General features: G+C 46.6%; 3 protein-coding genes across 11 annotated transcripts; 1 reads left to right on the top strand and 2 right to left on the bottom strand.

The window, feature by feature from the left end:
* Positions 1–378: 378 nt before the first annotated feature.
* LOC103716476 (phytochrome-associated serine/threonine-protein phosphatase-like) lies at positions 379–8,841 on the top strand. 9 transcript variants are annotated; one of them, XR_015973893.2, is made up of 12 exons: positions 391–557; positions 1,545–1,691; positions 1,802–1,869; positions 2,749–2,806; positions 3,397–3,507; positions 3,619–3,669; positions 4,629–4,772; positions 4,865–4,960; positions 5,118–5,189; positions 6,263–6,348; positions 6,438–8,191; positions 8,265–8,841. XR_015973893.2 is itself a non-coding variant. In XM_008804507.6 (11 exons), the coding sequence occupies exons 1-10, from the start codon at positions 477–479 to the stop codon at positions 6,344–6,346; spliced, it is 912 nt and encodes a 303-aa protein (XP_008802729.1). In that variant the 5' UTR covers positions 391–476; the 3' UTR covers positions 6,347–6,348; positions 6,595–6,732. The 9 variants fall into 9 exon arrangements, 6 of the variants coding, with proteins under 6 accessions (XP_008802709.1, XP_088568360.1, XP_088568361.1 ...); XM_008804507.6 differs by lacking the exon at positions 8,265–8,841 and having other exon boundaries at positions 6,595–6,732; XR_015973892.2 differs by having other exon boundaries at positions 392–557; positions 6,263–8,191.
* Positions 6,636–15,539, bottom strand: LOC149751159 (uncharacterized). Its single transcript, XM_089927692.1, has 3 exons — positions 14,308–15,539; positions 14,033–14,221; positions 6,636–6,793 (listed from the first exon to the last, which is right to left on the bottom strand). The coding sequence occupies exons 1-3, from the start codon at positions 14,963–14,965 to the stop codon at positions 6,636–6,638; spliced, it is 1,005 nt and encodes a 334-aa protein (XP_089783818.1). The 5' UTR covers positions 14,966–15,539.
* A 1,926-nt stretch (positions 15,540–17,465) lies between these two features.
* On the bottom strand, positions 17,466–20,994 carry LOC103716496 (Tetratricopeptide repeat (TPR)-like superfamily protein). The gene is made up of 3 exons (XM_008804526.6): positions 19,077–20,994; positions 17,832–18,455; positions 17,466–17,757 (listed from the first exon to the last, which is right to left on the bottom strand). Exons 1-2 carry the CDS (start codon positions 20,374–20,376, stop codon positions 17,986–17,988), a joined length of 1,770 nt encoding a protein of 589 aa, XP_008802748.2. The 5' UTR covers positions 20,377–20,994; the 3' UTR covers positions 17,466–17,757; positions 17,832–17,985.
* Between the last annotated feature and the right edge of the window lie 3,394 nt (positions 20,995–24,388).

Below are 24,388 nucleotides of genomic sequence, written 5' to 3'. Positions count from 1 at the left end.
TTGTAATATAGGAGAAAATGAGCGGCATTGAAAAACATATATGTTCGATATAGGTTGTTTATGTATTTCGGAAAGCGAATAGGACTGTATACTAGATCGCCTACTTCGCTGCTCAATATTCTGGAGAGGTGCTATCGACTGAGATTGCAGGTGCCCCATTACATTTATATCGTTTTTTTCTCTTGATGCTGAGAGTAGTGCTCATTTTGACGTGAGCTACCGATGTATTAAAAAAAAAAAAAACAAAAGAGTGCGATGAGGAAATACAGGCCGTCAGATACATCTCATGTCTGATGTCTCATGTACAGATAAATAGGAGTACCGATGTTGGATCGTAGCAGGTTCGTTACGAGAGTTTCGGGTTTGGGGTTTTATGTAACCCCTTCGTATGGAGGTTAAAATGGACTTTAAAGCCCATCCCTCTCGGTCGTTCTTTAGGGCGAAGAAAGAACAGACTCCTCTCTTGCGACGAAGCCATGGAGTTGGATCTCTGGATTTCGAAGGTGAAGGAAGGCCAGCATTTAAATGAGGACGAACTCCAGCTCGTCTGCGAATACGTACGAGCCCTCTCTCTCTCTTTCTTCTTGCCCTAAGTCTGGGGTATGTCGCTTCTGTCCGAGTCTCAGGGCTTTGATTCGACGTTAGGGTTTCGTAATGCGGTCGGTTTATCTTGTTTGTTCGTTGTGTGAACTCGTGCCGTAGGTTTCGCTCTCCTTGTGTTGTAATTGTTGATCGTATTGTGTTTTTGGACCTGTTAATTTGGTCGAGATGTAGGAGTGATGTGAACTTGACAAATTAAAGGGTCATAGACTATGCGAATTAGAGGATTGGGATTGCATGCGATGTGGTAGATGTGATTTTATTGCACTCTATTGAATATAATTTCTCTCTGGATGGATGAAGTGCATAAATGTTGATTCCGATTGTTACAAAGCTTTTCTTTTCTTTTTTACCTTGTCAGCGCATCTATACGCATTTTCTTGAAGTTCTTTCTTTTTTCTGGGTTTGATTTTTGTTTTTTCATGAGAAGGCGCATATATTATTCTTGTTAAGAGGCTTTTCTTTTTTTTTTTTGTTTTTTGTTTTTTGCCTGCTAAGAGTTAATGTAATTTTATTCAGTAGGTGGTATTCGGGGACAAGATGTTCTCCCTAGATACTGCTAGATAGTAGCAATTTCATGCACCAGGCGATTTTTATTTTATTCAAGCCGTAAGCTGGAAGAAGTAAAAAGATGTTTGTGGTTTGCATATCATTATACAAGCCAGATTATGAAATGCTTTCTGGTTGTAGTTGTGGTTACTAATATCAAGTATTCTTCTCACCAGTGCAATACCAATTATTTCCTTTTAAATCTAATTCCTACATCTACAAGTTATATCAGTTTTAAGATCTTTGTATCTACAGCTTTTGTATGAGAAATTAATAATTGCATATTCGCACATCACTTGTTATCTCCATTAACATCTTTTGTTTTAGTGGTCTCTTTTGTCTGGAAGAAAAGTTACCATTTGTGTCTGTTCAACTTTCATAATTATTGCCTTCAGGTGAAGGAAATTCTTATCGAGGAGTCGAACGTCCAGCCTGTGAATAGCCCTGTGACTGTATGTGGAGATATCCATGGTCAATTTCATGATTTAATGAAACTCTTCCAGACTGGTGGTCATGTTCCTGAGACAAATTACATCTTTATGGTATGCTTCTTATTTCCCATGAAACATCTGCGGCATTTGTACCAATCTAAGTTTTCCTCATTGGTGCCATATGATGATCATATGATTAAAACCTGTGTATGTTCTACCAGGGTGATTTCGTTGATCGTGGTTATAACAGTCTGGAAGTTTTTACTATTCTTTTGCTTCTTAAAGCCAGGTATTTCTTGAACAAGGGCATATTGATTCTCCTTGGTTTGTCTATCCACCTTTTTCCTTTCCTGGTGAACTTGTATGCATGTATAGTATCAGCATGCAAGTGCTTGCTTCTGTTGTTGATTTGATGCAAGAAAAGCTTCTTTTAGCATTATTTGAATAAGAATTATCAGAAATCAGAGTAAGAAAGTCTGCAGTAGGAAAATATATGTTTTTTCTATAATTTTAGACAATCGTCCTAGGGACTGGAGTAGCTTCAAACCTTCAGGAATCATGATCATAGTCACCTCATGCTTCGCAGTCCACTTGTGGTCCTGTCTGTCCTCTTGAAGGGAAAACTAGAGCCCAGCGTATGGAGGGAAGTGGGGCTTCTTATTATTTATCAAACCCTTTATTCAAGTACTTTAACAGACCACAGTACCCCCAAAGTAAAGCTAACACAGTAAAATGCTGTTGATCAGAGAGGTGCTTACCCAAAAGCCTATTTATCAGTTCTGTTGCTTACCAAGGCACCATCTCAACAAAGCCATCCTCTCCTTGGTGTTGTTGAGACACTCTAGGTTACATTACCTTGCTTGATTGCCAAGGCAAGCACCTAGAACTCCTTTGGTTCTGTCATTGCCCTCTTAAATTTGTTTGCAATTTTTTGTTCTTTGAACTCCATGTCTTCAAGTTTCTTTTTTCCACTTAATACATCAATTGGTTGCGAAGACATTTTGTAGAAGTTGATATATTTGCTCAATGTGCTTCTTCTACCCAGTAAGATGCTTTCTGTGTGTGCGCATGTGTGTGCTTGCTCTATATTTACTTCTGAGAGTTTTTCAGCAATTTTGATGAAATTATGACATCACTTAATTTGTTTGTCAATCTGTATCTTCTTTAGATATCCTGCAAATATAACTCTTCTGCGTGGGAATCATGAAAGCAGGCAGCTAACACAGGTATGCTGTTGTTTAAAACATTTTGTAGAATGACTGTAAAGTTTTGAGTTTATGATTTAGTTTATTTCTTTGCTCAGGATACCTTCTTGCTCATATAATTTGATGATGCAATATATGCTCTTGTTAGTGTGACTATATTGTCACACAAGATGTACGATGGCAGACATTAATGTTTTAACCTATACTTATGGAAATTTCATAAGTTGTTCTCGAAGGGATTTTTATATTGTTTATACAATTTTGCAGGCTAAAGTTTCATAAACTCTGTTTGTATATGAGATTGCATCATAGAAAGTTGTAGCTGTTGGAAAATACTTTCGCTTTTCATACCATGCTTTGTGTAACTTGGTTACATTATCTAACAGATGTTAATTTTCTTTAAACTCAGGTTATGTCACAGATCCATTTTGGTATTCCAGAAATAGAGTGATAAATTTTAAATCTTTACTTCTTTTGCTAATTATAACGACTAATTTGATTGTCTTAACTTTTGCTTCATTTCTTAAGTCCACCAAATGAACATGCATGACATAAGCACATAATTTGTTTCCCTATGAAATTTTGTAATGATGAATGTAATTTATTTTTAGGTATATGGTTTTTATGATGAGTGCCAGAGAAAGTACGGAAATGCCAATGCATGGCGGTATTGCACTGATGTCTTTGATTACCTAACATTGTCAGCAATCATAGATGGAACTGTAAGCCCCTCACATTTTTGCACTCAGATACAGATGGCATGTTAGATGCTATTATTGCCTTCTTTTTACCTTATGTCTGTTATCCCATGTGGTGTCTTTTGGGAATTACAGGTTCTCTGTGTCCATGGTGGTCTTTCTCCTGATATACGGACAATTGATCAGGTTTTCCCTTCTCAACTTTATTGTAGAGATTCATCGTCAGAATCAACTTCTTGAACCCTTTATTTCTTAGCATTTTCCTCTATCTATCATTTCAAAATGGTAAAATTTTGACTGGTGATTCATTTTTCCCATGAGTGGCATTATCTATGCATTGTAGATAAGGGAATGTTATGTTAGTTACTAACACTTATAATTTTTTTGTGGTATTCATGAAGAACTGAATAATTAATCACTATTACAACGGGCGACTAAAGTCATTAATCTGCAATTGATTTACATGGCCTTTCTATCTAGATGTAGGGTCGTGTTTCGCTTGTGACTTTGCATTTCCTAGGAGCACTTTCAGGAAATGGATGTGGTTCAGTTTTCAAAATATGGGGATAAAGACATGGAAAACTTGTTTGAGTTATTAAAAATATCTATAGAGATAACAATGAGAAACCAATAAAATATCAGTTTCTCAGCAGTGTATCTATGGTTCCTCAAGTGTTTCCTACGGATATTCATCTGGATTAAATAATTGCTTCTCATCTTCTGCTTTAAGTTCTTTTACTAACCCTTGTCTGTTTACAAGATTTCTCACATCTTTTTCTCTTACTATGTCTACCTTGCCCATTAGATAATGATTTGATCAAAGAGTGGCCTCTGCATTATTTTCCCATCCTTCAGTGAACTCTTTTTCCTTGCTTTTTGTGTGTGAGAGAGAGGATTGACTAACATTTTCCATTTAATCTGACATGCAACATTTTCTTATGCTGTCTCATTTATATGTATGCACCTTCTTTCTTGCACATGCACTCATGTACACACCCCACTAATATTATAATTCGAAGCCTTTGCTTGGCCATGCGTAGCAATGCTATGACCTGATGTTATCTTGCAATTTTCACTAATGATTTTGAAAAATTATCATTGATTGCTTGGCCTTTGCTTCCTCTGCAATTCCTGTTTATTAACAGATAAGGGTTATAGATCGTGATTGTGAAATTCCTCATGAGGGCCCCTTTTGTGACCTAATGTGGAGTGACCCAGAAGATATTGAAACATGGGCTGTCAGTCCTCGTGGTGCAGGTTGGCTTTTTGGATCCAGGGTGACGTCAGAGGTACATAAATAGATTCTTTGGGTTTTATAAGCTGAATTTCTTTCTGAGTTAACTGCTGCATTCAAAAAATCATGTATCCGCTTTTCTTGTAGTTCAACCACATAAACGATCTTGATCTTGTTTGTCGAGCACACCAACTTGTCCAGGAAGGTCTGAAGTACATGTTTCAAGACAAAGGCCTCGTAACTGTGAGTTAACATATATGATCTGCTACTTGCTTAATGAAGTTGATGTGATTTTTCTGCTGTTGTTCCATGGGATTCTCCAGTTAGTTAATTTTACAAAACATGTGCATTCAGAATTCTAAGCCCTGATATGCAACTTTTGGTATTTTGGTCTGTCCAGGTGTGGTCTGCACCTAATTATTGTTACAGATGTGGGAATGTAGCTTCTATACTCAGCTTCAATGAGAATATGGTATGGTTAATTAACCTTATCATATGCCATTTCTTGGGATCTGCCTTTATTTGCATGCCTTTGTCCATCATCAATTTTGCACTAAGGGACTGTTTGAAGCCCTGTAGGTGGTGCTGCAGTGCAGCTCAAGCTGCAATGCAACTTGAGTTGCAGGCAGACCAGCTGCAGGGGCTCTGGCGCCCTTTTCTGGATGCTGTTTTTTTTTTACTTTTTTTGGGGGGTGGAGGTGAAGAGAGGAGGGCCGAGACAGGAGAGGGTGGCAATGGTAGAGCTAAGGGGACTGAGGTAGGAGGCAGGAGAAGTGAAGGGGGTGGTGGGGGGTGGAGGTGGCAGGGGGAGGGGGGGCAAGGAAGGTGAAGAGGATGGCAACAGGGGGAGGGTCTGGGGCAAGAGGTGAAGGGGATGGTGACAGGAAGCGATGGTTGGGGAAGGGAGGCCAAGAGAGATGAAGGGAGCAGCAATATGCAGTGGCAATAGGGGAAGGGAGGCCAAGAGGTGGGTGGTGGGCAGTTGGAATCAAGGGTGGATGGAGTTGAGGGTGGGCAGAGAGGTCGGGGGTGAATGGAGGGAAGGGGTCTTGAATGCCTGTTTTGAAGGTGGAAATCATGTGAGAAGGGCCTCATGGGCATTTCGGGAAAGAGTCAAGGGCAGCTCATCCTACACCCATTTTGGTCGCAAATCGAGCTGCAGCATTTTGCTCCTGAGCTGCGACCCAGCTGCATATCAACCTGCAGCCTGCAATCGAGATGCCTGATGACCAAACAGGTTGGCTAGACCGTGCTTGCAGGTTGACCTAGAGGCGGGTAGAATTGCAGGGGTCCAAACGACCACTAAATATTCTGAACGTGCATTGAAATTTTAGAGTATGAAATTTTCTGGTCATGTAATTAACACAAATTGTGCTTCACTTAAGGTGGCAGTATCTTAATTGAATATACTCAAAATAAGCTTCAAATATTTGGATAGATCTTGAAAGGTGCATGGTTGGTAGATGTCATTCTAAGTGTTTTGGCTCTTTTCTCTGCGTATGTGCTCTCACCAAATTCTTAGCTGTCTGTTTCTTTTATTGATAGGAAAGAGAGGTGAAGTTCTTCACAGAAACTGAGGAGAATAATCAAATGAGAGGGCCCAGGACAGGAGTCCCATACTTTTTATGAAGGTGGTCTTTTGCTCAACCCTTTATTAGCATCATATTTTCCTGCCTCCTGTAAAGTTATGCCTCAAAAGTTAGCTCTCCCTCTGTGGAAGGTGAATGTCATGATCTGATGGAGCCTTAGGAGGGTGACTTCCAAGCAGATCCTACTACGTGCTGCTTTCTGGTTTTGCTTCAGATTATTAATTTTTGTTGTATGTTATGATATTCTTGTCACCATGAGTTCTGTTTTATTGTTGTTTCCGAGGTTAGACTTTGACACCAACTGTCATTTGGAGGTTTGGGATGACATTTTAGGGCTTCAGGAAGAGGGTGACAGATGCCATGGCTATCTGCTGAGGTTTCGTCAAGACCCCGGGAGGATCGATATGGCTCCAGAGTCTCGGTCCTGCAATTCTAAGATCATTCATGTTGTATACTGTCTGACAATTTTGCTTCTCAGGTTTCAAGTCTGCAGTGCAATATGAAGGAGCACAAACATACAATTTTACAATAATTATTGTTCACAATGCAGTTCAGTATCAATTTTTTTTGGTGAAAGCAGTTTCTAGGATCATAAAATGAGAGATCATTGCATGTTGGAACTTGGTGCTTCAGTATGACATTTCTGTTGGTCTCTGAAACTGTAACTACGCTGCCCTCTCGAGGTTTCTCTGAAAGCAACATGAAGCATGAAAAACTTTTGTCAGGCGCCTTCTGGGCATTGGATTCAGTTTCTTGCCGGTATCTCTGTCCTCAGTGAGGACATATTCTTCTCACCTGTACAGTTATAGGATGGTGTAGTATCCTGGATAAGTAGCAGCATTGCTGCTGCTACTATGGTACATCATGGGTAGAAGGGGAACCAGCTGATTTTTTTATCAGAGTACGCTAACACATATATTAGGTGCCGAGATAAAGCACATTCTTGAAAGTTCAATAATGTCTGGGATATCTTGTATGAGTGAAAAATTAGAATAGTTTAAAGATGCATTCTGCTACCATGGAAGCAGACGTTTGGACGTATAATTCTCTAAATTCCATCGACCCATCGCCGCCTGAGTTTGGTCAGCCCCTAACATTTTCTTAGGCTTGCTGCACCTCTCTCTCTGTAGAGCAATTGGGGGCTCAGGGTGGGTGGGCGATGCCAGAAATTAAATTTGGCCATGCTTGACCAACGTTAGCAAATCTTTTCTGATCTTGTTTGTTTTTGCGGATTTCTTCTACATCGTCTGAGCATCAAGACACCTATAAAACTAAAATTGAATGGCATTTTCATATGTTGTGAAGATGATACTGTGAAAATTTAGTTTGTTTTTAGTAATTGTAAATGACTGAGGTATGGAAGAACACTCAAAAATAAGAGAGAGAGTCTTGTTATATCCTACTGTTCCAAGGTTTAGTCATGACCAAGGGATCCAAAATTCATGGAACTTCGGTAGCAGAGTTCGCTAATCAATAGGCTTTAATAACGAATCAGTTTCAGAATCATGCTCCTACTCCGATAATGATTTGCCGTGCCACTGTTGAACACAAACAAAATGAATCTCTCTCCTTCAATTTTCGGCAGGCTTCAAGAATTTAATTTTGAATGCTTTTCTTGGTTTCACTTCAGAAAAATCTACTTGTGATAATTCCTCCACTTTCAAGGGCAATATAATACATGCATTGGAGGTCAAGACGAGCTTTTAGCTGTTTGTGGGGGTTTTATTATGAAACTTTTCCACCTTTACTGACTTGTAATGGTAATGTTTAGTACTTGGATCAGATGTAATCTCAGTAAAAGTGCAGTCAAATATCTATTGTCTACGCCAAGGCAGCTTGCAGGCTTCTTATACAACAATTTTCTTGGCTGGAGAATTCCGCAATGGTAGTCTCTAAGTTTTAATAAATATCTCTGAAGTCCCAGTAGAGGATCTTATCTGAGCCATGTTATTTGGCAGATGCTGTGCTTGAGTTCTTCGAAACTGCAGCAAAGGAGTTTCTAGTTGGTGATGCTGATCAAACACAATAGCATTTCGATTGCTGCAGTAACTGAGTAGAACTGTTGTCTTGCTGAAGAGATTCTGAACTATCTTGGTTTCACTCAAAATGTATATCTTTCTAAATGACTCCAGTTTCTAATGTTTATATTCTAATTTCAGTTGAAGGTATAACATAGTGAAAGTGCAGCGAACAGGAGGAGCTTGGCATTTATATTTGAAGAATAGAAAACAGTCCCGGAGGAAATATGGCGAGCAAGAAGTCTTCATGCTAAAGTTTTAGAGTCCTATTGTCTATGAAATTCCAAACCGTGAACCTTTTTTTTTTTTGGGAAAGCATATATAATGGGAGAAGGCCATTCCTCCTGATACAAATGTTATACTTCAGTGGCAGATACAGCGGATTATAATCAAGTGAGACAGAAACTTTTTGTCTGTGAGATTTATATTCAACTTCTAACTATACAAACTAATGTAATGACTAAGAATTTCAGCAATCAATCTTAGCTGCAATATAAAGAAAAGTTCATGACTTTAATATGATCGCAATATGTTTTGCTATGCTGCCCTCATCTGCCAAGAAATGTCTTAGTAAAGAGCCAGAAGCTTGGGCTCAACTATGATGGCCTAACTGAACCTTGCAATTGCATAATTTTGATTGCTTTGGTTGCGTAGGCCCAGGATTTTCCCAACTCAGACTGCATATAATCACGGAGCATGCATGTCAATCTTGCAGGCATGTGATGCACATAAGCTATTCATCACCCTGTCACTATATTAATAATTGGCCTTGGCGCAATATTAAGGTTGCTCTATTTTAACCTAGGTGCCATGTTCAAAATATGAAAAGAGTCTCTCCGCACGTAGGGGTAAGGCTCGTATATCTGGCCCTCCTTAAATCTGCAATAGCGGGAGCCTCATGCATTGGAACACCTTCTTTTTTTGCTGCATCAATAATTGAGATAGGTCGATGCTAATTTTCATTGTACCAGTTTATCAAACCTGTGGTTCCACTTTTCATTTAAGTCAAAATCTGAACATTGTAGATGAGCATATTCCAAAATTCTTACTAGAATGTTCTACATCATAAAAAGTACAAAAGATTGATCATGAAATAGGAAAAAGGGGAAAAAAGATTTCATATCATATATTATAAAGAATTTTTGCTGACACAAAGTTCAGCAGGAAGAAAATTGGTTTCTGAATCAGGGTAATAGATTTCCACTCTAGACAGGCATCCTACTTCAGACTCCCACTTTCTCACCTCATTGAGGCACCGTCTACAGTTATTGATTAGGAACTCTTCAGAGTTTGAATTGCTTCTTGTTGGGGGGAATAAGATTTTTTCCCAAAATGACATAAATACCCCTAAGAAGCCGTACAACTTCCGACCCCAGACGGCCGAAGTCGGCGTCCGACTTCGGAACGCCCGACCTCGAGACCTCCGACCTAAGAAAAACCCCGATGTTCGAGGTCTACTCTTGTCAGCCACCTACTACGGCCGTGCGCCTCAGAGGTCCGGCCGAGGACCATACCCTGACATTTATTGCGCATGGTCGCTGTAACCCTCCGGCTTACTCCACAATAAATGCGGATCTCCGGCTTACTCCACAATAAATGCGGATCTCCGGCTTACTCCACAATAAATGCGGATCTCCGGCTTACTCCACCATAAATGCGCATGGCTCCTGTCATCTACGGACTCTCAGCTCTCCACGGCAAATCAGCCCAGCAGAGTCTAGTCAACTATGATAAGTCTCCGATCTCGGCCATACCTCCGACACCAATGCAATAATTCGTCTGACAGCGTGCTAGTTCGGGTTATACGACGCCCTCACCGCCGACATCAGAGCAATGATTCGCCTGACCATGCGCCGACCTGAACAACATGCCGAGCCGTACTACGGCCTCGCCCTGTTACATCGCAGGTAAACCGACCCCCGCCTATAAAAGGGAGCCTTGGCCTCTCAGGAGGGGGTTGGAAGATTGATACATTCTACAGACATTATTTATCTCCCTTTCTACACTATTTGCCCCCTCCCTGACTTGAGCGTCGGAGGGCCGGCGCCGGAAAACCCGGCCACCGGTTTGTGTGCAGGCACCCGGACGGAGGACGCCGCCAACTGACGGATCGCCGCTTCGCCAGGAGGACCTGCCGCCCCTTCTCTCCGACTGCCCCAGACGGAGGACGCCGCTCGCCGACGGACCGCCGCCCCACCGTGAGAACTCATCGCCGCTCCCTCTCCTCGACCGAAGACTGCCCCCGGGTCCAATTTCCAGCAACAGTTGGCGCTAGAGGAAGGGCAACCCCTAGGGGTTCAAGACAATCAGGACAATGGACTCAGCTTCCTTTTCGCAAACAATTCTCTTATCTTGATGGCTGTAATTCTCTTCTAATATTGGGTCGTCTATGATCCTCAGATTCCCCGGCCAAAATCGGGATGCCTCGAGGCTCGACCGTAGAGTCCCAAACTCCCTCGACCTCGGAAAGAATCGCAGGACGACGAAATATCGACTTGGCGCGAAATTCCCTCGACTAAGGTCAGAATGCCCCGGTTCGTCGGGATGCCGCGGCTATAGGGATACTCGAGACGTCAAGATATGAGCACGGTCCTCTCTGACCAGACGAGCTCGGCTCGTTCTCCATCAACTTCCATCTATGAGCACGGTCCTCTCTGACCAGACGAGCTCGGCTCGTTCTCCATCAACTTCCATCTATGAGCACGGTCCTCTCTGACCAGACGAGCTCGGCTCGTTCTCCTACCTCGACTAAGGTCGGGATGCCCCGAGGGTCGACCGTAGAGAACCAGACTCCCTCGACCTCGGGAAGGCGCCGTGAGGGGTGGAAAGGGTGGCTCCACCCGGGGCGCCACGAAGTGGACCCCCGGGAGCGGTCGACGATCCCCGATCCCCGAAACGAGCGATCCCTCGACTAAGGTCGGGATGCCCCGAGGGTCGACCGTAGAGAACCAGACTCCCTCGACCTCGGAAAGCGTCGCAGGTCGGTAGAGCGTGCCCAGACCCGCCGACTTGACGAACGATCCCTCGACTAAGGTCGGGATGCCCCGAGGGTCGACCATAGAGAACCAGACTCCCTCGACCTCGGGAAGAAGCCGTAAGGGGTGGAAAGGGTGGCTCCACCCGGGGCGCCACGAAGTGGACCCCCGGGAGCGGTCGACGATCCCCGATCCCCGAAGCGAGCTATTCCCCGACTAAGGTCGGGATGCCCCGAGGGTCGACCGTAGAGAACCAGACTCCCTCGACCTCGGAAAGCGTCGCAGGTCGGTAGAGCGTACCCAGACCCGCCGACCTGACGAACTATCCCTCGACTAAGGCCGAGATGCCCCGAGGGCCGACCGTAGAGTCCCAAACTCCCTCGACCTCGGGAGGCACCACAGGTCAGCGAAGCGTCCACGGACTCGCCGACCTGACGCAAGATCCCTCGACCAAGGTTGAGGCGCCCGAGGTCCTACCATGGGGTCGGAAACTCCCTCGACCTCGCAGAGAGCTACGATTCAATAAAGCCTCGCCAAATCCTCTCAACCTCGGTGGGAGCTGTTGGGTCCGTGAGAAACCCGAGCCCCCCTTTAAGTCAAAATGGCTCCGGAGGTCGACGAGGAAAGGAGGCAACCTACTCCACCATGCGAAGCATAACTCCGAGAATGCAAGAGGTACGTCTAACTAGACGCCCTCCTTGTCAAATTTTATCTACATACCGCTGAGCGGAATCCCAACGTTGGAGTCTTATCTCGCCCCAAAGTCGGGCCTCTCCAATGGGTCGGCTTAAGATCGACCCCCTAACTACATTATGCAGGCTCCGTTCGTCAAGTCTCCGCAATCTGTACGAAGGCTTCATAAATTAGGGCCCAACTCGGCTCTTCTACGTAAACTCCGACATCTAGCTGAGAAAGTGGTCCCGACCACGAGTGTATCAGCCAAACATGGATACCAAGGCAATTTTTGGAAATCCCAGCCTTGCTCACCGAGATCTCGGCAGAGTCCGAGAACGATAACTACGAAAACCTTCGACGATGACTTACTTATTAGCCCGCGCTCCCTATGAGGGGTTCGGAGTTAAGTTTAGAAACCCGACTGAAATCTCCGAATAGCAGCAGGCATAGACCTAGTCCGGTCTTACTTGAAGGGCTAAGGCCCGACCTCGATGCCTTGAGATTTCCCTAAAGGCTAAACGTGATGACTTCCACGATTCTTAGATCCGAGCTATGGGACTTAGAGGAATTTTCTAAAAAAAACCTAAGGCTCGGAGCTCCTTTTGGTCGGAATGACTAGAACCCGAGAAGGCTAAGACATAGCCCGGGAAAAGGGGACAACTTCGTTAAGCAAACTGAAAACTAAGATGTGAAGTTAGAGGTCGTCGAGGCAGTTAGCTAAGGCTCTAGCCTCGTTCGCAACAAAAAAGAAAGGCAAACACACAATGATGAAAGTGTTTTTCATTAACAGAAGGCCGAAGGCCGATTACAAAATTGGAGGTCGACCATTTAAGAGCCGACCTCGGATACAATGAAAAAGAAAGGAAAAATACGCTAATTCCTAAGCGACGGGAGCAACGTCCGGGGGGTCGTCCGGCACATTGATGATCTCGAGGTTTTCAGCCGGCACAGGCTCGGGGTCGGGGGCAGGGGCCTCGAGTACCGCCTCCGGGACGGCGTCCGTCTCGGCCGCCGGAGCCGCCTCTATGGTGCCAATCGCCTCGGCCGCCCCCGTCGAAGGCTCGGCGGGGTCTTCTTCGTATATCCCCGCCTCGGATGTCAAAATGGTGGGGAGGGCTTCCACGTCGGACCCCAGGCCCAGGTCCTCCCTCGGACGGACCGTCGAGAGGTCGTACTGAGGGCAGTACCGGCGCATCTGAGCCCGAAAGTTCTCGAAACCTCGGAGGAACCCGTCCACTGTCTCCTCCTCCAACATGTCGCGGAACTCTTGCGACTCCTTGAAGAGCTCCACGGCATGTTCGGCTCGCTCGAGTGCCCTCCTCTCCCGGGCCTCAAGTTGCTCGATTCGGAGGCGGGAGACCCCGTCCTCATGCCTGAGGGCCGCGACCTCGGCCTGGACCTCCCCTAAGCGCGCCTCCGTGCCGCGCAAGGCCGACCTGGTTAGGGCATGGGCGGCCTTCTCCTCCCCGAGCCCCTCCGCCATAGCGAGGCGCTCAGCCTCGGTGGCCGCCCACCGAGCCTCGGCCGCGGCCAACGCCGCCTCCAGCTCGGCGACTCTTTTCTTGGCCGGCTCTAGCTGTCGGACTTCTTCCCGACACCCGTGGGCGATGAACGCCAAGGTGTCGAGCTCGAGAATATGCTGAAAAGGAAGAGACGAGGGTATTGTGAGTTGAAAAGCACACAAGTACGCTAGTAACTCAAGAAAATTAAGAAGGAAGCTTACCCGGGCAGTGTTGCAGTAAGCGCTGCCAACGACCTCCTCCAGCGAAACATTCCGGAACACGGCCCGGTCCGCTGGAAGTACCGCACGCCGCAACATGGAGCGCGCGACCTCGGCATCCTGAAAGGCCGAGCTCCCCTCGGGAATAGGGGAGTCCGGCTCAACCGACTCTTCTCGGAAAGCCCGGGAAGAGCTCGGCACGACCGGGCCCGAGGTCCCAGAGCCGCTCGCTTCGGGGCCTCGAGCAAGCCCGGGTTCTGGCTGCTGCGGGGCCATGGACGACTCCCCCCGCTGGGCAAGGGGGGCAGGGCAAAGAGGGGCCGACGGGCCCGCATCACTAACGACCCGCTCCCGCCTCGGGTCGGCTGCAGGGGCCCCCGCCTCGGGGCCACTCGTGCCGGCTGAACTGGAGGCGCCGTCCGACCTCGCCCTCTTTCGGGGCTGGGGCCTAGCTCCCCCGACCTCGGCCTCTCGCCTCCTCAGGCGAGAGAAAAGTGATGTGTTGCTGGTCGGCAGGCGGGGAATATCTGAAATCAAAATTTCGTTAAGTATCAGACCAGTGACAGTAAAAGCAAAGAACGAGGAAAAAATAAAATAATGTAACCACCCTTACCCTCGGGGCGCGCCGAGCTCAGACCTACGCTCGCCAGGGCGTCCTCCCGCAGGAGCTCGGTCAGGTCGTTGCCCCTCCCGAGGGCTCGCACGGAGTCCAGGGTCCTCAGCTCCCTCCTCGAGGGCTCGGAGAGCTTATTGAGGGTCTTCAACCGAGGGTTCCCCCACCTCGGGTCGAACCCCCAAGGCGCCTCGGACGCCAGGAAGAAAAACTTCCCCTTCCACTCATGAATCGAGGAAGGGGCACCCTGGAAGAGTGACATACCGCCCCGAAAGGCGAAGTATAGCCACCCTGCATCCGCCGGGTTCTTCTTTAACAGAAAACACCGGCGGAAGAGGCCTACCGAGATCGGGATCCCGTGCCCGAGGCACAGGGACAAGAACCCGATTATGGTCCTCCACGAGTTCGGAGCCAACTGCGCCGGGACGAGCTGGTACTCGGCCAATAGCTGGCTCACGAACTCGTGGGCAGGAAAACGCAGGCCAGCCCAAAGTGTCTCGCGGTAGACCGCGATCCGACCTGGGGGCGGCTGCGTCACCCTGTCCTCCGGCCCCGCAGTTTCAAGACGAAACCCGGGCTGGAAGAAGAACCGGGAGCGGATCAGCTCCAACTCCTCCCCCGACAGGCTCGATCCCACTTCCTCAGGACCCAAACCCATTCCCACAGAAGAGCGAAATAAAAGTTAAAAAAAAGCGGAAAATGGAAGCTGGGGAGGAGAAGAAAAGAGGAAACCCTAGTGAAAACAGGGTGAAAACCTACTGGACATCGCCGGAAATCGCTCCGGGCACCGACGGCAAGGTTCGGTTAAGAAAGGAAGCAAGGGAGAAAGGCAACGAAAATAAGAAGCAGCCAAATAAGACCTTTAGGGCAACCTCGAGGGGTTTATATAGACCCCCCTGACGGCCCAGATCGATGGGGTCGGTTCCCATCCCCCGATCGGGTTGCGCCACGCGTCGACCTCGTAAGCCGAGGCACCGTATTCACTCCGGATTAATAAATCGGGTACGAAATCGAAGCGTTGTCCCGTCGGATCTCGGGGCCTCATCATGGGTCTGCAAAATCAAATCGTCTTGAGGAACGAACGGACGCCGCCCCGCTCCCCTCATTTAATAAGATCTGGGACACGTGGAGCCTCGATGTGGCCTCCACCTCTCCGGAATTGTGATCCAGTAACACGAAATCGGAAGCGTCCGACCTTGGGTCACGCCGCGTGTCCGTTTTAAACCCCGTAACGGCACATTTATTAATGAGCGAGAAGCCTCGATTACGGGATTGAGGCACCGCCTCGACGAGCCCGAGGACCCCCATCATTAATCCGCCGTAAGGCGATCCTGGCGATTCAAGAGACGCCACCTCCGCTTCAAGAAGCGTAATGATACGAGCTTCATCATAAGCTCACTGAATAAAGCAGCCTCGAGACGCCAAAGGGCGCAGGTTTCACCATGAAAGCTCCGAGAAGCGCAAGGGGGCGGACGAGACTCGCCCCCCAACCTCAGTGACAGACTTTACTTCCCTCGTCCGAGCCCACAAGTCGCTCGAACTCGGAAGTCGGGGGGTAGTGTTGGGGGGAATAAGATTTTTTCCCAAAATGACATAAATACCCCTAAGAAGCCGTACAACTTCCGACCCCAGACGGCCGAAGTCGGCGTCCGACTTCGGAACGCCCGACCTCGAGACCTCCGACCTAAGAAAAACCCCGATGTTCGAGGTCTACTATTGTCAGCCACCTACTACGGCCGTGCGCCTCAGAGGTCCGGCCGAGGACCATACCCTGACATTTATTGCGCATGGTCGCTGTAACCCTCCGGCTTACTCCATAATAAATGCGGATCTCCGGCTTACTCCACAATAAATGCGGATCTCCGGCTTACTCCACAATAAATGCGGATCTCCGGCTTACTCCACAATAAATGCGGATCTCCGGCTTACTCCACAATAAATGCGGATCTCCGGCTTACTCCATAATAAATGCGGATCTCCGGCTTACTCCACCATAAATGCGCATGGCTCCTGTCATCTACGGACTCTCAGCTCTCCACGGCAAATCAGCCCAGCAGAGTCTAGTCAACTATGATAAGTCTCCGATCTCGGCCATACCTCCGACACCAATGCAATAATTCGTCTGACAGCGTGCTAGTTCGGGTTATACGACGCCCTCACCGCCGACATCAGAGCAATGATTCGCCTGACCATGCGCCGACCTGAACAACATGCCGAGCCGTACTACGGCCTCGCCCTGTTACATCGCAGATAAACCGACCCCCGCCTATAAAAGGGAGCCTTGGCCTCTCAGGAGGGGGTTGGAAGATTGATACATTCTACAGACATTATTTATCTCCCTTTCTACACTATTTGCCCCCTCCCTGACTTGAGCGTCGGAGGGCCGGCGCCGGAAAACCCGGCCACCGGTTTGTGTGCAGGCACCCGGACGGAGGACGCCGCCAACTGACGGATCGCCGCTTCGCCAGGAGGACCTGCCGCCCCTTCTCTCCGACTGCCCCAGACGGAGGACGCCGCTCGCCGACGGACCGCCGCCCCACCGTGAGAACTCATCGCCGCTCCCTCTCCTCGACCGAAGACTGCCCCCGGGTCCAATTTCCAGCAACACTTCTACTCATGGTTTCTGCCATTATTGAATTTAAAGTAACTTTCGGAGGAAAAAAAGATCAGCAGGAGATTCATCAGAGCAGAGAGATCAATTAGTGCATATTAAATTTTAACTGCTTATTGAACTCTTCTATGTCCTAATCTTCTTTTTAAAATAATGTATGGTCTCATCACCCAGGGAAAGACAGAAACTGAATAGTCATTGCTCAGAGAATATTATCTGTTCCTTGCTCTAGCTCATAGTTTCTGCAAATTGGGTGCATAATCTAATTCTCAAAGTAAAGTTCATGCCTAAATGCTGTGGTAATTTTTCTTGTAATGACACCTGAGATAATTCCATTATCCTAAACAACAACTTATTAGTAGTCCAATGGCCTTGCAGGTATTCATTTTATCAGCAACTTAACGGATGAGCAAGCTCTGGGACCTAAGAATAAATAAGCATCTGTAAGATATATATATATCCCATACTCATGCAATGAAATTGCATCACATGCAAGAATTCAAAAAAAAATCATAATAATTGTCAACATAATATGGGAAACCACAGCGGCCATAACAAAAATTATTTATTTGGCATTTAAGGCAGTAGCAGATAAAACCCAGTTCATATGGCCAAAACTTGAGGAACTGTCACAGCATCACTACAAATTGACATGCAGATGGCAATAGCTGTTTAGATTTCGTGAAGGGGACATTTACCAGAACGCCTTGATTTATCAACACTTCACTTTTGAAGTCTTGAACTACGTCATACTTTCATTTGCCTTCAGCATGCTAAACCATGCAGCTTAGTTTACGTGCAAATCGATCAAATCGGGTTTGAATATACTTCCCAGTCCCCTGCAATTTCAGGAGAATTAGTAAAGGGATTTTTAGTGGATAACAAAGTTCAAATCATATAGTAAGAGATTTACCTCATAGACCGAATTATGGACCAATTAATTTACAAGGTAAAAGAAGAGGCTCCAACGATTATAACAACATTTTGCACTTGTAAACAATGTTGAATGATCTCAAAACCATATAAAAATATCTGCTAGAAATGGACTGCTTGTATCTCTGACTGCTTTAAAAGTTTAACCTGGCCTGTTGCCTCAACTTGTAAACATTCTTTGCAATCAGACCTCTCTCACTGGCATGATTCCAAAGCAGCTCTAAGATGCCATTCTCATCGGCATAAGAAGCATTCAGGCAGTTGTATATCTCCACGGTTATTACTAGTTGCTTCTTAGCCATGTCATTTATCATTTCAGAAGCTGCAATTGGTTTTCCTGCACTCAAGTAAGCATATGCAAGGGTGGTATACACAAGACTGTCACCTGAGAAGCCCTTCCCTTGCATCTGAATAAACACTCTTTCTGCGAAATCAACTAATCCCCGCTTACAAAATCTTCGAATTAAAGCCCTGTACACTGACTTATCCACAGAAAGACCTCTTTTAGCAAGCTCATCTGGGATCCTTAACACTGCCTCTGCATTATTCTGGTTGCAGTAACCATCCACAAGCCATGAGTAAGTACTATAATTTGGAGATAATCCTGTATGTAATCAAGAAGCAAAATGGATTATCTAAGGACATTAGCACAATCACCAAAATAGAGAAGTAAGAAGGCACAGAATAATATGAACAATTTGAACATTGTATAAGCAAGCCACTGAATAAGACATAGATCACATGTTGTCAAGGCCATTTTTTTCCTCTATGTTTGTTAAACAGATCTACCTCATATATGCTTGTAAAACAACAAGAGCAAGCAGCACCCAAAAAAACAAAACAAAAAAAAAGAACAGCAGAATAGTATAGGTTCAACAAGAAATAACATTTTGTAAAACAGATCTACCTCATATATGCTTGTAAAACAACAAGAGCAAGCAGCACCCAAAAAACCAAAAAAAAAAAAAGAACAGCAGAATAACATAGGTTCAACGAGAAATAACATTTTTGGTCTCTATCCTTGGTTATAATGTATTTGCTCATATTCTCTAATAGACAATGTAAACAACAAGCCTTAATTATAGAATCACTAATTTGTAAAGCATGTGAACAGAAGCAAACTACAACAGGTTGACATTACCTAAGGAATCAAAGTTGATAACTTGATATAGAACGTAACAATTTTGACCAATAAACATACTAGAGAAAAAGAGAATGGTCTGACCTGCATCCAGCATATCAAAGAGGACTTCCTTAGCTTCATCCAACTCCTGGACCTTGCAGAAGCCATGGATCAGAGCCTTGTAGGTAAACTGGTCTAGAGCCAATCCTGATTCCAACATCTTACTCCTCAGTTTCCATGCAAAGGCCATGTTCCCTCTCTTGCAATAAGCATTAATCAAGGTATTGCACGTGATGTTGTCAGGTTGGACCTTCCTCTCGTCCATCTCATTCAGAAGATCATTAACGGCTTTCATTTTTCCTTCTTCGCACAGCTTACGAATGATTGAATTATAGGTGGCTACCCCAGGATACAACCCTTTAGCCTCCATTTCCTCACGCAAACGAAGTGCCTCATCAAGGTTGTTCACTCTGCAGTAGCCATCAATGAGAGTGGTATAGGTTACAAGGTTAGGAATGACACCCTTGATTTCTTTAAAAAGCCTTGATGCCTCCCTCATTCTACCTTCTTTACAAAACCCATAAATAAGAGAATTATAAGTTACAATATCTGGATGGATCCCTTCCCTAACCATTCTCTCCTGAACAGCCAAAGCCTCATAATGCATTCCCTTCTTGCAAAACAATGAGATCAATGTGTTATAAGAGAACAGATCGGGACGGACGCCGCTCCGCTCCATCTTATTCACCAAATTTTGAGCCTTCTCGACATCGCCTGACTTGTAACAAGCATGGATCATAACATTAAACATGTGGACATTTGGAACAACCCCCATCCAAATCATTTCGTTGTATACTTTCCATGCAGTGGCAGTGAGTCTAGCCTTTGCAAGTGCACTCAAGAGAGCACTGCAAGCATGCGGATCCGGCCTCAAGCCATTGCTTTTCATCTGCTCAAATATCTGAACTGCATCCTGAGTCATCTTTGACTGCGAGTAAATAATTACGAGCCAACTTAAGATCTGAGAATTCGAGTCAGCATCCTCATAACTGCTCAGCAAAGCATTCAGCACTGATGGTGATGAGAGAAAATCCTTGAAAGCGAACCTCTCGAGCAATTCTCGTGCAGCTTTGAACTGCCTGTTCTTGGTGAGGAGGTGGACCATGGTCCAATTGGGCTGGAGGGAGTGATGGTAATGGGGAAGAGACTGCAGCCACTTGAAGAATCCCCATGAGACTGAAGTGTCCGCCGACAGCTGAAGTAAAATCTGATTCACATTCGAGGTGGTGAAGCCATGACTGACATTAGTGTTCGACAAATTGGACCAGTTTCCCTTTGAGACAATTGCACAAACACCTTGTATGAATGCAACATCCTTCTTTCTATAAATCAAACTTCCCATGTGACTACAAACTCTCTTTTTTATTGATCTTCTTTAATGCCATGAAGCACCATAAGACCAATAAAAATCATATATAATCTTCCTTTTTTTTTATTTGTCAATCCAACACTATCAAGGGGTAAGAACGCCGTATGAAATCTATGGAATTAGTTTGGGAGGTTTGAATAGAGAAGAAGGCAATGAGTTATAGATCATGGGATGAGGAAGGTTTTGAGAGATTACCGAGATCCCAAGAGGGAAACACAAGAAGAGAGGAGAGTTTTGGGCTGAGAAGTGGAGATAGAAATTGAGGATTTAATCGGACAAGATCGGAATTCGAACCAAGGGGATGCTTCAGAAATGGGCCGACCGGGGGCCGGGTCGAAGCCGAGACGACCGCGAACCGGATGAGTCCCTAATAAATTTCGGTGTACTTCAACTAAAATTCAGAGGTCAGAATAAAGAACAGCTCTCATATTTTCGGCAAAGGTTATATCCATAAAAATGACAGTTTAAATGCATCAGATTCGTACAAAAAGATTATTTTCATATTTTGAACCGTTGATATCCAAATTAGAGCTCTTCTATAATCGCGCCAACTCCACCCTCCAGAAGTTTTATATATATATATATATATATAAGAAAATAAATTGCTATTCTTGTTTCTACCTATTTCACTAGGTTATGTGACATTGCTAAACCTTGATAACATCCATCATTTTAATTTCCATAATGTCACCTTTTAATTTAATTGTTGTTACGAATTATTTCAGGTGACACCGCGTAGCATTCTGAGAGACACCCATTTATAGTATTTGAAGCTGTAAAGTACTTTATTCAGGTAACACGTCGCAATGTTGGGTGGGTTCGCCGCTCAAACGGCATGCCTATGTGATTCCCGTTGAAGGAAGTTCGCTCGGGTGAGCGCTCGCACCAACATTCGTGCGCGGTCGGATTCCTTTGGTTTTTAAGAGAGTGGGCAAGGCGGCGGCGACTCATCCGCTGGAGGGAGCCGGGGACAGCCAGCACTGGGCGAAGATGGAGGTATGGGCTGCACATCGGATCTTAGAGCATGAGGTAGAAAACCTCCGGCGGCACTTCATGACAATCTTTAAACTGCCGAAGAATCAGATTGAAGTCTCGAGAAAGGCTTGGGAGAACTTGGTGGTGGTCGTCCGAAGCCTTAGGTCCCGGCGAGTGGGTGGCCCGAAATGTGGCGCTACGGGAGGCCGACTGGGACATCGCCCTCGCCAGTAGCCCCGGGTGGTGGCGGGGTAGCTACTAACTAGAGAACCATGGGCTCCCGACTTCGTCCCAAGCTTGGACACAGTAAAAAATGATAGTGGTGTGGATTCGGATGTCGAAGCTTTTGGTAAAGTACTGAGAGAGAGAAACTATCTTGTAGATTGCCATCGTTATCGGCTAGTCATCGAAGGCATCACGGAGCAGTACAGGATGATGCAGATTGCAAGGGTTAAGGTGGTCATCGATGCCACCACGCCGCTGTTGCCCGAAATCTAGATCAAGGGCAGATCCAAGGTCCTATGGCAACCTATTGTGATTGAAAATGTCCCCGATGTTTGGTCCGGATGTGGGCAAATCGAGCATGCCGAAGTTGATTGCAAGTATCCAACGCCAGAGCTGGCAGCGGAGGAGGGGGATGCATAGGATCGGATGCGGTACCTGGCTCTCATGGTGGTAGAGACGAGTGGAGACTCGAGGACAGCGGCGAGCCAAATTTTAGTTCTGATGAGATGGCCCGAAGGCCGATCTTCGGACCCTTGGTTGGCGGCAACAAAGATCCGACTACCACAGGCTGTGAAGGGGCCGCCGCAGCCGAAGAAGACAATTGAGTCAACCCCGGAATCGTCGTCCTCATGGCCGTGCTCCCCCTAACCATCCGAGCTTCCTTGGCTCACTACCGAACTCGAACGGGTGGCAGAAGCCGGTTAAGGTGGCGCAATGACGATCATCCCCGACGGAGCAGCAGGCCAGCGAGGGAGCCGACTTGGGCACTAGCTCTGGGGAGACTCAGGGGAGCCGCCAAGCCGGGTCGAGCTTCGATCTATTGAACGAGCTAGTCGACTCGGCTGATGACTCAAGCTGAGTTGGGCCAAGCACTATGCAAGCTGGCTTAGAGATAGCGATGGTAGATGCGAACCTGGGCTATTTGAATAAGAGGCCCAGGAACCTAGTGATAAGGTCAGCGAGAGTGGGTCTTTGCTCGGCAGACTCGGGCCAGCCTGGTGACATGGATCGAGCTGCCCACGTGGATGGGCCCAGCGTGCCAAGGCACCCGAGTCGAAAACTAGAGAGGGAAGGGGCCCTGGTGAGCAGGAGCCGACCGCTGCCCCTCCCTTCGCCCATGCACCAACATCTACCCTGCAATTGTGCCTCTAGTTCCAGCGACCCCCAGCTCTTCTCTAACACCGTCGAGGGGTTCGCCTTCTCCGATCTCCAAGGTTGCTCGGGCTCTTGCCCTTCTTGGTGGCGGTGGACCAGTAGACCTAGACCCGATGGCATCGGCTCTTCGACTGGCGATGGAGGTAGCAGTGCTGGCGATCGGGGAGGCCTCCGATGGTGGCGGGCCGACAAGCGGGCAGTCGGACTAGCTCCTATCCGCTGCACTGCTTTTGGGAAGTGTGGGAAGGGGTGATGGAAGTGGGTTGACCCACCAAGAAGAGCAAGAAAACGAGACTTCGTGCGACGAGGAGCAAAGTCCTTTATTGCATGTTGAAGAAAGAAGATTCTTGTGTGGAACTGTAGTTCAAAGCAGTCAGAGGTACTCCTTCATATGGAGGGAAATCTGCAGGTATATTTCTACTGTTTTGGCTAACACCAGATAGCTGATTGGAGATGGATGCAGCGTGGATGTTGTGAAGGACCCTTAGGTAGATGCTCTTCCGATGAGGCTCTAACCGACCATGATCAATGTTGAGGCCATGGATGGTTTGTGAGTTAGTGATCTCTTCCGTCCTGATGAGGTAGGGTGGGATCCAACCGAATTGGCCATCTATTTGAAGAGCACCTTGTAGAGAAAAACAGTCGCTGACGGTTTAGGAGTGCACTGGTCCGGTTGTGAGGGTTTGGTTTACGTCTTGCAGTCCTAGAGTTAGAGTGAGGGACATCTACGACCTTCTTAAGAGTGAATAACATCTGAGGCAGGACTACCTTGGATCTGGAGGTTTGGTCTTGACTCAAGGGTAGCTTTGTTCCTTTAGAAGGTGACTTGGGGGGTCGGCTACCGACGAGGTCTGTCTTGAGTAGACGCAAACTAAGCATCCAACCGCATTGCGTTGGATGCAAGGAGGAGGAAACCGTGGACCACATTCTATTCTAGTGCGATTGAGCCATGAGTGTGTGGAGACTTGTTGATATCCCGTTGGATGCTTTGTGCTAGTCCAACTCCACCTAAATGCTTAGATGATAGGCTGACACACCTCAGACTTGGTATGTAACCATTAGGGCAACATATATTGCTTACCATATCTGGCTGACCAGCAATGCCTGATTTTTGGAGAGAAAAGTCTTACACCAAAGTTCGTCATGGAGAGGGCAAGAGTGCAAGCTACGGAGATCATCCATGCAGGTCCATCGGACAATCCGTTGACTGCTCGAGACATCTGGGACTCTACCTCTGCTCTTGTAGTGCCTTGGACGGTGTACATCACATGGGAGCCCCCACCCTCAAGTTTTCTCAAGGTCAACTTCGATGGATAAGTTTTGGGCGGTGGTAGAAGGGGTGGAGCGGATTTTGTGATCAGAGGCATGGAATCTAGAGTGGTGGCAGCCGATGGGTGCCCAATCTTCGACATTTCTATCCCTGGGGTGGAGCTGAGAGCAACTTGGGTTGGTCTGTGTCATGCTCGGCATGTACTGCTGGCCAACACAATCCTGCTCGAAGGTGACTTAGTTACTATGATCGGCTGGATCCAAAGGTGCATTTGTGACATGGATGGCCATCATTCCCTACTCCGAGACATTTGGGGTATGGCAAGCGGAGACATTGCCTTCCAAGCCAAACATATCTACA

Source organism: Phoenix dactylifera, chromosome 16 (genome assembly GCF_051530095.1).
Source record: "Phoenix dactylifera cultivar Ajwa chromosome 16, Ajwa_hap1_PhDact_Kaust_v1.1, whole genome shotgun sequence".
Classification (NCBI taxonomy): Eukaryota; Viridiplantae; Streptophyta; class Magnoliopsida; order Arecales; family Arecaceae; genus Phoenix; species Phoenix dactylifera.
The sequence above is the reverse complement of the archived record's forward strand: the minus strand, read 5'-3'. Positions and strand labels throughout refer to the sequence as shown.

Excerpts from the sequence above, each read along its gene's own strand:
- LOC103716476 (XM_008804487.6), top strand. The coding sequence starts at position 477 with ATGGAGTTGGATCTCTGGATTTCGAAGGTGAAGGAAGGCCAGCATTTA. Across the intron at positions 1,692-1,801 it reads AGACAAATTACATCTTTATG|GGTGATTTCGTTGATCGTGG; the intron begins GTATGCTTCTTA and ends ATGTTCTACCAG. Across the intron at positions 2,807-3,396 it reads AAAGCAGGCAGCTAACACAG|GTATATGGTTTTTATGATGA; the intron begins GTATGCTGTTGT and ends ATTTATTTTTAG.
- LOC149751159 (XM_089927692.1), bottom strand. The coding sequence starts at position 14,965 with ATGGGTTTGGGTCCTGAGGAAGTGGGATCGAGCCTGTCGGGGGAGGAG. Across the intron at positions 14,222-14,307 it reads GAGCTCGGCGCGCCCCGAGG|ATATTCCCCGCCTGCCGACC; the intron begins GTAAGGGTGGTT and ends TTTTGATTTCAG. Across the intron at positions 6,794-14,032 it reads GAGGCGGGAGCGGGTCGTTA|ACTTGAAACCTGAGAAGCAA; the intron begins GTGATGCGGGCC and ends ATTGCACTGCAG.
- LOC103716496 (XM_008804526.6), bottom strand. The coding sequence starts at position 20,376 with ATGGGAAGTTTGATTTATAGAAAGAAGGATGTTGCATTCATACAAGGT. Across the intron at positions 18,456-19,076 it reads CTTTGATATGCTGGATGCAG|GATTATCTCCAAATTATAGT; the intron begins GTCAGACCATTC and ends GATTACATACAG.